The sequence below is a fragment of the Phasianus colchicus genome, chromosome 2 (genome assembly GCF_987193195.1).
Source record: "Phasianus colchicus chromosome 2, bPhaCol1.hap1.1, whole genome shotgun sequence".
Taxonomy (NCBI): Eukaryota; Metazoa; Chordata; class Aves; order Galliformes; family Phasianidae; genus Phasianus; species Phasianus colchicus.
The window spans coordinates 59,014,711-59,029,342 of record NC_143437.1 but is presented as its reverse complement, the minus strand read 5'-3'; the positions used below and the strand labels follow the sequence as shown (position 1 = coordinate 59,029,342).

The 14,632-nt window shown below is 40.0% G+C and overlaps 1 protein-coding gene across 1 annotated transcript in view; it reads left to right on the top strand.

Moving 5' to 3' along the window:
• Positions 1-12,916, top strand: part of RSPO3 (R-spondin 3) — a 77,118-nt gene extending 64,202 nt beyond the window's left edge. Inside the window, exon 5 of the mRNA XM_090135822.1 lies at positions 12,855-12,916. Coding sequence (XP_089991948.1) covers positions 12,855-12,901 — 47 coding nt within the window. The 3' untranslated portion in view covers positions 12,902-12,916. The remainder of the gene's footprint in view (positions 1-12,854) is intronic.
• Positions 12,917-14,632: the final 1,716 nt, after the last annotated feature.

Here is a 14,632-nt window from a genome sequence, read left to right as displayed (position 1 = left end):
ACCTGTCTGAGAATGATGATGCGCAAGAAAACAGACCTTTAAAGTTTTTCAAAATTGGCCATTTGGTACTCCTTTTTAAAATGTTCTAAGTATTTCCTAGGAAATGCCTAAAATGTATTTCAATGTCTTGTGGCTCCAATTTCCAAATCAGCATTACCATGCCCAATCTGGTCTGTTCAAGGGAAGGTTAATAACAAGTACAGAACTTTCTGCCTTGTTCTCCTGATACACTCACAAGCCTGCAATTGCACTGTGCACATAGCTGTGAGCTAAATTACATTTAACTCAATACACCCTACAGAACCATAGAATCATAGAATGGTTTGGGTTGGAAGAGACCTTTACGATCATGTAGTTCCAACCCCCTGCTATAGGCAGGGACACCATCCACTAGATCAGGTTGCTCAGAGTCCCATCCGTGTTGGCCTTCAATGCTTCCAGGGAGGGGGCATTTACAACTTCATTGGGCAACCTGTTCCCATATCTCACCGCCCTCATAGAAAAGAATTTCTTCCCAATATCTAGTCTAAATCTACCCTCCTCCAGTTTAAAACCATCTCCCCTCATCCTGTTACTACCTGCCCTTAAAAAAAGTCACTCTCCAGCTTTCCTGCAGGCCCCCTTCAGGTACTGGAAGGCCACTATAAGGTCTTCTCAGGGCCTTCTCTTCTTCAGGCTGAAGAGTCAAAGGTATCTCAGCCTATCCTCATAAAGGAGGTGCTCCAGCCCCCTGATCATCATGGTCCTCCTCTGCACCTGCTCCAGCAACTTCATGTCCTTCTTATTTTGGGAGCGCCAGAACTGAACACATTACTCCAGGTGGGGTCTCATGAGAGCGGAATAGACTGGCAGAATCACCTCCCTCAACCTGCTGGTCACACTTGTCTTGATGCAACCCAGGATATGATTGGCCTTTTGGGCTGCAAGCACACACTTCTGGCTCACATTGAATCACTGACAGTCTTTAACCGTTCTCCTTTCTGACTGGCTTTCCTTCAGCTACATGCACACACCTTCAGGGTTCCCTTCTCCAACTGAATTTTGGAAGCTCAAGTCATTGGAGTTACACAGAGTGGTATCACATTCACCTCTAGTCTTATCTCTTCCTTGTGTCCTCTCCACTTTCCTACTAAGTGCCCCTTTCTTCTTCCCTGTTCTTCTTCTACACTACCCCCAGTCCCTTCCTTCTTCTCTCTTGGTTAATGTCACAGGCAAATCTGCTGGTCAAATGGCAGTGCTCTCTTTGTATTTGATCTCCGGTGCTCTTCAGACTTTTTCACTCTCTTCACATCTCTCACATACTTACTTTACTTCAGCTGTTTCATCTTATGAAGGCTGGGAAGTAAAGTTAAAACAGTTTCAATACCAGACTCCCTTTTAATGAAGGAGTCTGAGTCTGGGAACAGGGGAGTAGACTAAAAATCCTCTTTTGGATGAAATTTCCACCACAACTTTCTCAGTAATAAGTACTGTGGAAGCAGAAGAACATTTGCAGGCACCACAAAAATAGGACACAATAAAACAGGAAAGGGAGGGAGAAGAGTTGTGAGCTGGTCTGTCAACTTCAAAAGAGTGATGTGAACAACATTCATTTAGCCATAGCTATTTTTTTTCTCGTTTCCCCATTGTGTAATGAGAATATAGGACAAGGAAAAATGATCCCAGAATGAAACTGCCAGATTTCTATTTATTTAATTTTTGATGTATCTGTAAGAGGGAACTAGAGAAAAGACAAATTAAGGCAGATATGGGAACAGGAGGATGAGTAAGAGGCTGTAAAACATACTGTCATTATTTAATATATGCATAAAATAATCTCTACAGATTCGTAGCCAGCATACCTATTGCTGAGCTGGTTAATAAAGTTCTACAGATGTTTGGGGCAACCTGTATAGCAACCACCACCTTGCACTAGTGAGACAGGTATTCTTCCAGAGAAAGAGATGAAATAAATGCTTTTGTAATTTGAGTGTGTGTGTGTGTGTGTGTATTTCTAAAGAACAGGAGGGCAGTTCCTCTTTCTACCCCATACTACAGCACAAAATACATGTTTTTTTGGGTAATTCGTTCCTTATAAATATTATCAATGTACTTCATACTTCCCTAAAATAAGCTTCTAGGAAAAAGGAAAGATGAATGAAATTTCACAGGTAACACAGCCTATTCAAGGGTATTTCTTTTCTTATGATAACTCTATTATTGTTTTATTCTGATGTCAAAGTTGAACAACGGTGCAAACTTTGAAAAACATCTTACAGCAAAAGTGTAATTCAAAATGATAAAGAGAAGTTTACATCAGTGACATTTTGTTCGTAAAAGAAGCCTTCAGTGAGTAAATAACAGCAAATCTGTCATGCAGCTACTAATAATTCTATCCTTTGGAACAGGGCTTATAGTCTCATACAGCTGGAGAGGACTAAAAATGGGTAAACTGCCTCTACATGACACTGATGAACATCACCGCATGACTGCTACTTATTGGAAAAGCAATGTCCTAAGCAGTGGTCATCTTACCATCTGTTTCTATTCATCCCCACTGTTACTATTCTACTAGCTGGTGGAAGAACATCAGGTTTTTCAATGGTCCTGAGCAAGGAGCATTCAGTCACCCTGCTTTTAAAGCAGATTTCTTGAACAGTGGCAGATGTGCACAGTTCTGCCACTTTTTGTGTCAGGTTCCATGTCAGATGTTTAAGTCTTGCTGCTACACTATTCATTAACAGTACCTGAGATATTACTGCTTTCTCAGCCTCTCCCTTCCACTGGAGAGTGACCTTGGCAGTTCTAAGTGTGCAATAAACATCTCATTTTTCAATGAGATGTTTACACGTTTTAAATCACATTCCTACCCATCAGCCCCTATCCCAGACACTTTCTGTCTAGTAGATGGACCATATGTAGGATAGTTAATTCATGCTGCTGACTATATGCTTGGAAGACCCATGTGCACATGTATGTGTATTAGGATCAGAAATGGAAGGACTGGGGAAGGATTGGGTTTTCAATCACACTCTAAAAAAAAAGATGAGATGCCATTACAGTTTTAGATATCTTTACAGTCTGAGAGGGAACATTCACATGTATTAATCTCCCCTAGTCATCCCTGAAATGAATCCCAAGAGCCCAGCCTGATCTCTTGGACTGCAGGCATGGCCCATTTCTATATGTTTGTAATATACCACATTATTTCTATATCATCTTCTCCCCATTGATGCTCAGCTCATTTTCTAATGGGATCTGTAGTAACTTACATTCTTCTTCAATGTTAATGAAGTAGCTTGCATTATTGTTAATGAATAGTGAGGATTGAGCCACTCTCCATTCTCTATGCAGACAAAACCTTTTTGGAGCAGCTTTTGGTGATAGCTCTCCAGATGATCTGAAGTACAAGCACATATCCTACTCTATAGGGGTTCCTTTGCCTTACTGGCATTTTCTGAGCTTCAGTAGTGCATCAAATTATGTAATTACCATCTCTCATCTGTAGTTTTTTTCACATTCTGTTTTCTATGACCCTACATTTGAAGTGTCTAATGCATTACTGAAGTCTACACATAGTTTGCTTGCTCCTTAGAGGGATGGAGAAGAACAATCAAGTATTCCCAAGTTAGTGGAAATTCCCTTGAGAGATCATTTTCTTTTGATTTGTTTTGCTTTGTTATACAAGATAGAAATGTCAATATAAGATAATTTCTTAAGCACATTAATCCTGAGACTTGCATTTTCAAGATTAATCCCTGAGGAAAGAAAAGCCTGGTAATTAAAAGTAAGTATTTGAAAGTCAGCTGGGCACCTTAAGCTGAGATTCTCATACGCCATTAGGGGGCCACCTTAATATAAGATCTTAAGAATGAAGCTTTTAGAAGGACTTAGGAGTTTTATTCAGGCGAGGAACACTTGCTCAGGGATAAGTAAGAATTCTTTGCAATTTTCTCATGGGTCCTGCAGAATCCTAGGAGCAATTTCATACATTAGGAAATGCAGGTCCACTGCAGTTCAGTTACTATCAGTGGGTGGTTAAAAAGCACAATGCCTGCATTGTACCTAAGCTGTAATTAAAGTGGTATCAACTATTTTTCAATACAGAAAGCTTTGTCTTCTGACTACAAGAATAAGTAAGTCATTGGTCAGGAATGCTGGACAGTCATAATTTCAGAGCTATAAATCCTGCTTAATGTGTTTTGTAACCAGCTTTTACTGAAACATTACTTCATAAAAAATCACACTAATAGCACCACATATTGTATTGTGTATTACTAAAAGCTAGAGCTGCAGAAGCATCTTCATCATCCTTCAGCTATCTCCCTTCGTGGGAAAGCAATAACTGCCATGGTTTCAAAAATGATCAACAGTATCATGGGGAATTTCAATATTAATTTGAAAATTGGATGTTCTTCGCAAGCTATAAACAAGCATCTAGGCAGTGGCTTATTTAGAGTATACACTGACAGCACTGCATGATTTCTTTAATAGCTTTTAACTTGATATTTTTTTAACTCAGTGACACAGATCCGCAGTTAAGGTTTCACTGCATGTTATTTTTATGTAAACAATAACAATGACTTATCTATATAAAGCTGTCAGCACAACTTGTGCTGCCTTGTGTGAGATCTGCTGCCAGGCCATGAAAAAGTGCTTGGGACGGTTCCTTGGCATTTGGCAGGTCTGATGCACAGACAGTCTCTTTGCTCAGTGAAGCACAAGAAGGAATCTCTGACAAGTCTTCAGCAAAGACTGAGAAGATTCCCGTGGGTATTTACGAAGCAGCAAGAGGAAATTCTGCTAGGCCAGAGAATCATAGAATCACTTAGGTTGGAAAAGACTTTAAAGATCATCAAGTCCAACCATGACCTAACCATACTACCCTAACAACCCTCCGCTAAATCATGTCCCTGAGCAGATGGTCAGAAGGAAGGATTACATCCTTCAGGTATGTAACAGTGGTCTTTCAGCAAGCACAAGCTAAAGAGATGTTATACTTTTCAACTACAGAAAGCGATATCTGGATGAGATATTAAAAACAATACTTTATGACAAAAGGAAGGAGTCAGTGGAAGCAATACCATAAGGAAACGGTGGAGCCTCTGACAATGAACTTCAGCAAACACAAGTTAGAAAAATAGCTGTTAAACACCAGAGGTATATGATAGTCCAGCATTAGAAGAGAGGGATGGACTATGTTAATCTCCTAGAACTTTCTCTTGCCATCTTTTGTTATGATTTTCCTGCATCTAACTATATCTATGAAGCACATTACAGATACATACAGCAATGCCAATGAGGCTGAGATGGATATGACCATGAATGGGACTCACTTGGAGGATATCTGGAGGAAACAGAGCTATGGAGTTCTTTACATGTCTAAATCTCACTTCTCTATTTTCTGTATATACTAAAAAATAACACCCAGTGAGGGCAGAGAGAAAAGAAAACTGCAACACATGACGAACACCCTGAAAAATCTAGATAGATAAAACTAAAATATCACTTCTATCCCACCCGTAGCCAGTTTATAATTTTACCTTTTCTCAGAATGTGCAATGCTTGCACTCCTAGCTCCCGTTTTCATGCATTCAGACAAAAATACCCACAGTTTTTCTTATTCTTTTCCAAACAAAACTTAAGTCTCTCTGTTTCTCAGTGACTCAAATGAACAGCAAAACCTCCAAATTCAGAAGAAAAATACAAAACATAAACTCCATAATCTCCTTTTTTACAGGAAAATAACTTGTACTGTCATGTTATCCACCTGTCAGCCAGCTGTGCCAGCAACTTTCCAGTTTACTGGCCAGTTTAATCCTGACTTAAAAAAAATATCCTAGAAAATTAGGTTTATTCAAGATATACACTTGATAGAGAGGTCTTGGCTTGTCAGCCAGCACACACAGAGCTCCAAAGCTATCTGCAAGAGGTGGAAGAGAAGGGCTGGGGCCAGAAGACCTGAATTCAAAGGAAATCAGGCCTCCTTATTTTGGCTGCTCATGGAGAGAATAGTTCTACCTTCCAAACTTAAAATTTGTAATTTTTAAAGGGATCAGTGATACCTGTTAGCAGCCAAAGTTGCAGCTTTGCACTGCACCTGAAAGATGCAGCCTGGAAGAGCAGAGCCCTCTCTGATATTATCCATATGGTCACTCCCACAGACAGAGACAGGACAGATTTGTAGGACCCTCTTAATGACCATGTCAGCCACACACATACCAGAATTCAGTCCAGCTAAGGCAAATCTTCTCTAGCACAGACTTCAACACAACAGCTCAAGCACTGCTGCTTGCTCCAGTAAGTGTGAAGAGAAAGCAGCAGAGGGAGCACAGTCATCACTGCCCTACTGACTCCCGCGGAAATCCACTCCTGTGCCCAGCACTTGGCAGAGGGACAGCAATGTAGAGGCAGCCTCACTAGTTGTTCTCTAGGCAGACAAATGAAATGTTAAGAACTGTTGATTCTGGCATCTTAAGGTACACACATACATTATGTCTACAATTAATGAAAAAGAAGGATTCTTCTGGATTTCTCAAAAGTCTTAGGCATAAGTTAGAAGCCCAACTCCTTCCTCCTGGTCACAGGTGGCTCTTCCCAATGCCAGAATTATTTATTTACTCAGCATAAGCAGCACAAGTAAAATAGCAGCACTGAGGAATCACTGATTAAAGGACTCAAAGGCAGCAAAACAAGAGCCTAGTTACAGGCTTCAAGGCTGTGCTTCTCTCAACTCACTGCGAAGGCTGACAGGTGTTGGCAATATACAGTGTGAGTCTGAGGCAATGGAGCTGAGGGATGGACGTGTTAATGCATCTGAGCAATTGCTGACTTCTCACACACTGAATAGATTACAACCTCTCTAGCACAACAAACTTCCCAGTAATACACCTCCTGCCAAAAGACATTTCTTTACATCATGACTGAAGAATATGAACTACAGGAGAGACCCAGCATCCCAGATCAATACTTACCAGCTTTCCAGCTGGAAGAACCATAAAGGAAGAATGAAGCTACATAAAAAAACAGATGGAATAGAAAATTTGGTGAGGACTGTATGTTAGTAAAACATACTTTACCTGGAACTTAATTGCTCCTTGCACTGGATCATGTTTTTCCCTGCAAGTTTCTATTTCAGGAAGGAAAAAAAAAGTCTTCTTGCTTTTGTTTTGGCCCTACACTTCCAGTATATTTCAGATTCTTCTGACAATCAACTTCAGCCTGAAATTCAGAGCTAGGATGCAAGTGAGTCATGTGAAATGAGGACTGCTCTCCATATATTCTGACACACTGCAGATTTGAATTTCCAAATCTGAAGCTTTTCACACCCTCTACCGTAATATAGGTAATGTAGTAAATGCTTTAGATATACTGTTTTCACTCATATTTTCTATGGAAGCTTGAGAGATATTAACAACCAATGAGGAGACTTCTTACTAACATGTTTGTTGCAGTGTTGAGATGATCTGAACAATATTTTCTTTTTAAATTCAATGACATATTAATAACACATACGAAACATACAACTTATGAAGATCAATGCCTGATCTGACAATTAAAAATAATACGGAACAAATACGTATTTCAAATCTGTATATCCTCAGCTGTAATTTAGAGGGCCTGCTTTGTGGCAGAAACTTTGAAAGATCACTTTTGTCTTTTTCACTCTATTTTCCAAGATTCTACACAGACACAATGATCAAGAACATTATTTCCAGCTGCACCCAAAGGAGAGTCAAATGCAGCCCCAAAGGTCACTAGCAATGATTTCTACCTATTTTCATTGGCTCTAGAAAAGCCTGTGACTGCTGTTTGTCAGTCAGAGTGCCGCTGTACAGTTGTCTGTACAGTTTTCTGGGTTCCAGTTCCAAGTTGGGCCTTCATCCTCTCCCAAGTTGTTTGAAGGACATCCCAGTGAGACTTTGTCTAACCTGGCAGTATCTTGCTTGGCAGCTGGGTAACAAGAAGCATTGCAGTGACTTGGCTGGCTCACAGCATGATGCTTCCATAACCAACAGAGAGCCACGCAAAGCTATCCTTATGTGGGAAAACTGTGAACCATTGATTCAGGGGTTGCTAATTGAAGATCTGACATTCAGAGAGGCCTAACACTATCATTTTCCTCATTCTTGTTTTGTGGGCTCATGATAATAGCTTAATTATGGTTTTAATTCTCAAAATATATAGATTATTGTTCTTCAGTGCAAGGGGTAGACAAATAATGATTTCTCTGTTACAAGTCCGGCAGAAAACAATGCTTCTTGTTTACAACAGTGACTGGATAATTTATTTGCATGCAGGACGTGGTTTGTTCCACTGAATACCCTTCAGCCTTTATTCTGCTTTTGTTCTGAAATAACACAGTATATTACAACTATCATTATATTACAAAAGCCTTCAATTATTGAGCGAACCAATTTAATCAAACAAGAGCATGGTTCATATATAGATGCAATTACCTGTTAAGTTATGGCTACCAGTTGTGAACAATACCGTCTTTCACTGCATCGTGAGAAATGCTATTTCCTAATTAAAACATGCTCAATTATCAGTAAGAGTGCCATTGTTAAGTAATATTATGGTAATAATTCTATTACGGTGTTATTCCACAGCACTACCCACAGACAGACAGTGGAAAGATGACAGCTTTGGCATTCCTTATTTATGTTGTACAGTCCCCTCATTGCCATTGCACAGCAGGAATTTCTATACATAGCTCATTATACATGAAAAAAGGTCACAAGGGTAAGCTAACCTGATGCAATTCTTCAACAACTGCCATCACAATAAAAATGCTTTTGCAGCTTTGAATACTTTGGCAGCTGACAGCCCTGCTAGCAACGGCCTCTCTTTTGTTCACAGCCACCCTGAAGACCTTTGGCTTCTCTCAGCACATGCCTAATGGGCACAGGCAAGCACGATTCCTGCTAAGAAACACCAGTCTCAGGTGCTTACCTGAGCTTACCAGGCTGTGGCCCATGAGCCTCTCACCATGACTGTTCTAGTTCTGAGATAAAGGATGAGGTTTGGTCTGAGATGAACTTGCCCATTTCTCAGTGTCCACACAGGCTAGGTGTCTAAACTCCTGTTACTGTTGTCAGGTGAGTACAGACAGTACAGACAGTGGAACCTGAAGAATGACTCAAGTGTCCAAATAGAGATGACCAGGGATATTTTACATTGCCTGTCATACTCAATGCAACTTCCAGAGAGGGCATGGATCTCCTGTAAGGCCCATGTCATACTAGTGGCAATGCATATCTCCTACTTTATCTCTGAAACATCATTAGATATCACAGTAATTGCTTCTAATCTTTGGTGTCCACCTTAGAGTAAGCTGATTTGACCCAGAGACTCTTCTGACTATCCTGACTAAGAACTGAGGGCAGCTGCCTGAAGCATGGAGTGCCATTTGAGATGCTCTGAGGTGCATGTCTGATGTCTAGTTACTGCACAGGGATGTGGGTATCTCAAAGGCCCTGTGTCATATCTGACAGCCCCAAGTTTATGTCTCAGAAACTCCACAGCATCTCAAGGGGCATGAGACACCTGTTCATGTGAATCCGAAGACTACTTACATCTCCACAGACTTAAGTGGGTAATTAGAAATCTATAGAAACCATCATATAAAGGCTGAATTGTTTCTGAGACTCAGATTGAATCTTACTCAGTGTGACCTAGCTTTGATTTACTTCCTTCTGGTTTAAGAGATTATACAAAGACAGTTATGGGTAGTCAGCTGAGACCATCAGCTCTTAAGCTGCCATAACTGAACTACCTGTATGAATTAGTCTAAAGTGAGGTGACAATTTTAAATGCATTTAAAATAAAAGTTACACCCTATCTACACTTCTCAGTCTAACCATCATCCCAGGCTCCTCTCCAATATGAGCTTAAATGTTTTCCGTACAGATTTTTGACTGCTACTGCATTTTAACTGTGTGATCAGCTAAAGAATGTTCCTGTATAAATGTCTTGCTCTTCATAAAGCTGGCTCTCTCATAGCCTTGTTTTAGACAACTTTCTACCCCATCGCTGGCAACAATATTATTCAAAATACACCACCATAGAATTTGGGCTACTAAAGATTCAGTAACTCTTCAATGAATCAAAGAGGAACAAAGATAGATAACAGTCCCTGTACTGAAGGATGTGACCTGATGATATCAAGTAAACTATGTAAAGAGAAATCATACCTTTGCCAAACTTTTCAGCAGAAATATCCAGCTTTCACACTGTCAGTAATCCCAAACTGCCCACCCCATTTGTCCAGATATCCCAAGTCCCAACTATTCTGTGATTCTGTGTTCTGTTCTGTTATTCTGATTCTGTGATTCTGTGATTCTATTCCTCTGCAGAGTTGGCAAATCTTTCCTCTTTTGCAGAAGTCTGCAATTTATTCCTCATACTATTATTTTACTAGTATCTGAAATAAGAGTAATGAGTTATAATAAGCTAAGTAATGCAAACAATTGCTCAATTAACACAATTAGTCAATGTAAAATCAATCTGAACCAAACTCACCAATGCTAATTTACCTCAGCCTTTACAGAATATAAAATCAGAATGCTGAGCTAGAGCATCACAGTCATTTTGCCACAGAACACAGAGCAAGATGCATCCATGACTCTATATATGAGGATGCACAAAACTGTGCACACTGCTTAAAAACATATGGGTAGCTTTCATGCTATGGAAATGCAAGTAAAGGTGTAAATGGTGTTCTATCAAACCAAAGTACTATGCCTCCTTAAAAATGTACTGCTTAATCTTTGAAATCTATAGACTTGCAGAGTGTGTAAGATGAATCAGAAATAAATTAACCTACTAATTCACACAATAAAGCTCTTCAAGCCTTATGACATTACAGTCCTATTCCACTTTCTTTCACTATCCCATTGTCTTAGCTCTAATTGAGTCTTGGATGAAATCATAGGAAACAATTTGTACAACCAATGTTGCTTCACGCAAGGAGCTATATTCTTACAGCAATGAATACAATTCATATACACTAGAACAACATAGCTGCAGCGTACTGCTTGACATGAATTATGAGGATGGCTTTGAGTGCTCAAGTAAATCGATGTCATAAATTTAGCCTTGGTATAAATCTAGGAATTTATACGGGGAAGGAGGCACCAAAGTCATCTTGTTGTTCACCTGCTCTGTATTTTAAAGACTATGCATTATTCATCGCTGATGTAAGCACCCAAAAGTCTGCTGCACTCCATGAAACTGCACTCAGCTGAGTTAGCTGTGAATGTGTCCCTATGGCACTATCCAATATGCAGCTAAGTCAGCAGTGCCAAATGGTGACACAAAAATGAGACATGCAAAATCAGATTTGTCAGAGATTGTTTCAAAGTTATTGGAAAACTTGTAGCCTTTGTCTGAATTTAAAGAACCCCATCACAGCTTCCTTGGACAGAGAATGACAGCAGTGGCCGAAGTGACCATCATACATCTGAAAGAATTAACTGACAGCAGAAAAACAAATTCCAGAGGAGAGTGCTACCCAGAGGAACAGAGGCCAGAACTGAGCTCATAATAACATCTTATTCTAAACCTGGTGGAATGGTGAACTGAGGCTCCTCATCTGTTTGCAATATCAGCCCCTCATGGCCTTTGATGGCACTGCTGTAAGTTGAGAAACAGGAACAACCTTATTTCATTGCTCTTTACCCCAGCATTTAACGCTCCACATAATTAGAACTCTTTTTAATATGCTGTTTATGTGAGAACTTAGAATAAAATAACACAATACCTAATCTGCTTACCTGAACATTTTGAAAGAATATATATTCTCCCATATTAATGATGCATGAAAACATCAAAAGCTTTTCAGGATTAAGAAATCAGATCTAAAACCTCCAATCTAATATTCCAGATGCACCAAATAAATCTAATTCACACATCACGAAGCCCTCCCATGGGACTCTTTATCTCCCTTTACTTCCAATAATAACCAGTAATTATGAACTGATGGGAAGAAATCCAGCTCCCAGGTGTAGCAACTTCCAGGGCCACAAATTGAACAAATGAATTTTTTCTTGATATTATATCAACCAAACTGAAGAGAAAAAATGCTGTTAAGGAAATCCAAGCAGTTACAAGCTCAAGCATACATAGTAAAGTATAAATGTAAGTAACCACAGCTGAGGAACAACAGCTTTCCTCAGAGCATTCCCTGATGATGCTTTGGAGCCTGGAGAGGATGATGATGTCAGCAGAATACTACCATTTTGTTCTTTCCATCTTCAAAGGATTCTAACTAACAAACCCAAATGTGGCCCCCATGAGACAGGTAAATGTTAAAATCCATCTTACAGATTTACTTATGATTTGGGAAAGCTCATGCCAGAGCAGAGATTAGAAAGCTGTACCCTCTGAAGTCTGAGTCCCAAAGGCACAGTAATGTTTTCGTAAACTTTTCCTCTCAGCATTCTGCTTTCTGCTTACCGTCTTCCTTTGGGTCCAGAGAGCAGTATGGCATTGTTGTAGCTAATTTTTGTCATTCTTTGAAACCCACAAAATTGACTCAGACGCTATCAGAACAATTAGGACCACTAGAACTAACATGATGAGCAGGAAGTGGCTGACATTGAGGCACTAAGCAGACAGCGTGAAAGGGCATTGCACTCTGGGCTGCAGAAAATGCATTCCTTCACTGAGATTGCAAATCATTTATCTTCTGCTGAAGTACCTCTTCCTGATAAATGGTGCTAGTGGGGGAGCCTGCTCATGATATTTTTAAACTAATTCGTCAGAGAATTCAACCAGAATGTCATTTTGTCCTTCTCCTCCCCTGGGGAAGATCCATGTAAGATTTAAAAACACTCTCTTGCTTTCAGATCATCTCTTGTCCTCTTTTGTAGGAAGGAGAGGACATAGAAATCTGTGTATGTGGCCTGGACCAGTGTAAGGGGATTGCAAGGCAGCAGCAGTGAAGCACACAGACATCCACTGGGCAATCTACCCTGCTGGATTGAAAGAGGCTACTTACAAGCATAAATAAGAGGCTAGTGTAAGTACTGTGTTGGAACTGCGTGGGTATCATGATGAGCCTTTAACTTTATTCTTTTTTAATATTAAAATAGTGTTTTTGCATCCCGTAAGTACTAAGGATGCCTCAAATTCTCAATTAAATCCTGTCAGCTCAGAGTTCATGCCACTAAGAAAGGAATGGTTTTGTATGCATTTACACTGCAATCCAAGAGTCTGCTCAGTGCATTAGCTGGACTGGGAGAGAAATACCTGTATTCAATCAACACTGTTTTGAAGAGCACAGTTTCCCTACAGTTACCATATACCATCTAGTGATACAAAAGGAAACTGCAATTTCTATTTCATTATTCCTTAAATGAAAGATGATGATCACTACAGCACATTTGTGATATTTTGCTTTCTTTCCATTAAAATAAAATGTAGGCATAACAGTGCTAGCTCCAATAGTTTTTCATCAAAATCTTGTGACTCCATCCAGTTTGCAAGAAGATGTGATTTCTGAAAATGTGTTATCAAAGCACAAACTCAACTTCAACTACAGTTAAAATACAGTCTGCCTTATAGCTAAATAAATATTCATTAAAACGATGTAAAACACAGGGGACAAAATTAAAAAATCTAGAACCTAAACCTGCTCATTTTTTCAAAACTTCATTATTATGAAGATCATGTTTTTTTAATACTATATTCTTTTTTAGTGGGAAGGAAGTTAAGAAGAAAGAGATTTTAGAGGTCTAGAGTCTAGGACACAAGATTCACTATTGGAAAAATCACAGAATCACAGAACTGATTGAGGGTTTTGCCTATCTCTGGAGAAGGAGACTTCACTGCTTCATTGGGCAGCCTGTTCCAGTGCTCTGTTACCCTCACAGGAAAGCTTTTCCTCATGTTCATATGGGAAATTCCCATGTTCCAGTTTATGTCCTTATTCTGTTGCTGGGCACCAACAAAAAGACCTTGGCACCATCCACTTGACTCCCATCCTTTAGATTTTTATAAGTGTTGATAAGACTCCCCCTCAGTCTTCTACTCCCCAGACTGAACAGTCCTGGGTCTCTCAGCCTCTCCTCATAAGAGAGATGCTCCAGGATCCCCATCATCTTTGTGGCCCTCTCCTGGATGCCCTCTAGGAGATCCCTGTCTTTCTTGAAATAGGGAGCCCAGAACTGGACACAGTACTCCGGATGTGGCCTCACCAGGGCAGAGCAGAGTGAAAGGAGCACCTCTGATGACATGCTGGCCACACCCTTTTTAATGCACTCCAGGAAAACCTTGGCCTTCTTGGCCACAAGGGCACACAGCTGGCTCATGGCCAACCTTTTGTCTGTAGGACGATCTGTAGGACACCCAGGTTTTTCTCTGCAGTGCTACTTTCCAGCAGGCCAGTCCCTAACCTTTACTGATGCATGCAGTTATTCCTCCCCAGGTGTAGGACTCTGCACTTGTCCCTGTCAAACCTCATCAGGTTCCTCTCTGCTCAACTCTCCAGACTGTCCAGGCCTCACTGAATGGCAGCACATATTGTCAAGAAACTTACTGAATTTGTCCATTCAGGTCAGTGATAAAGCTGTTGAAGTAGGTTTTAATCCTGGAAAACTGCTGTAAGGAAAATAAAGGATTTAAGTACACTATATTATAAGGCAGTAGT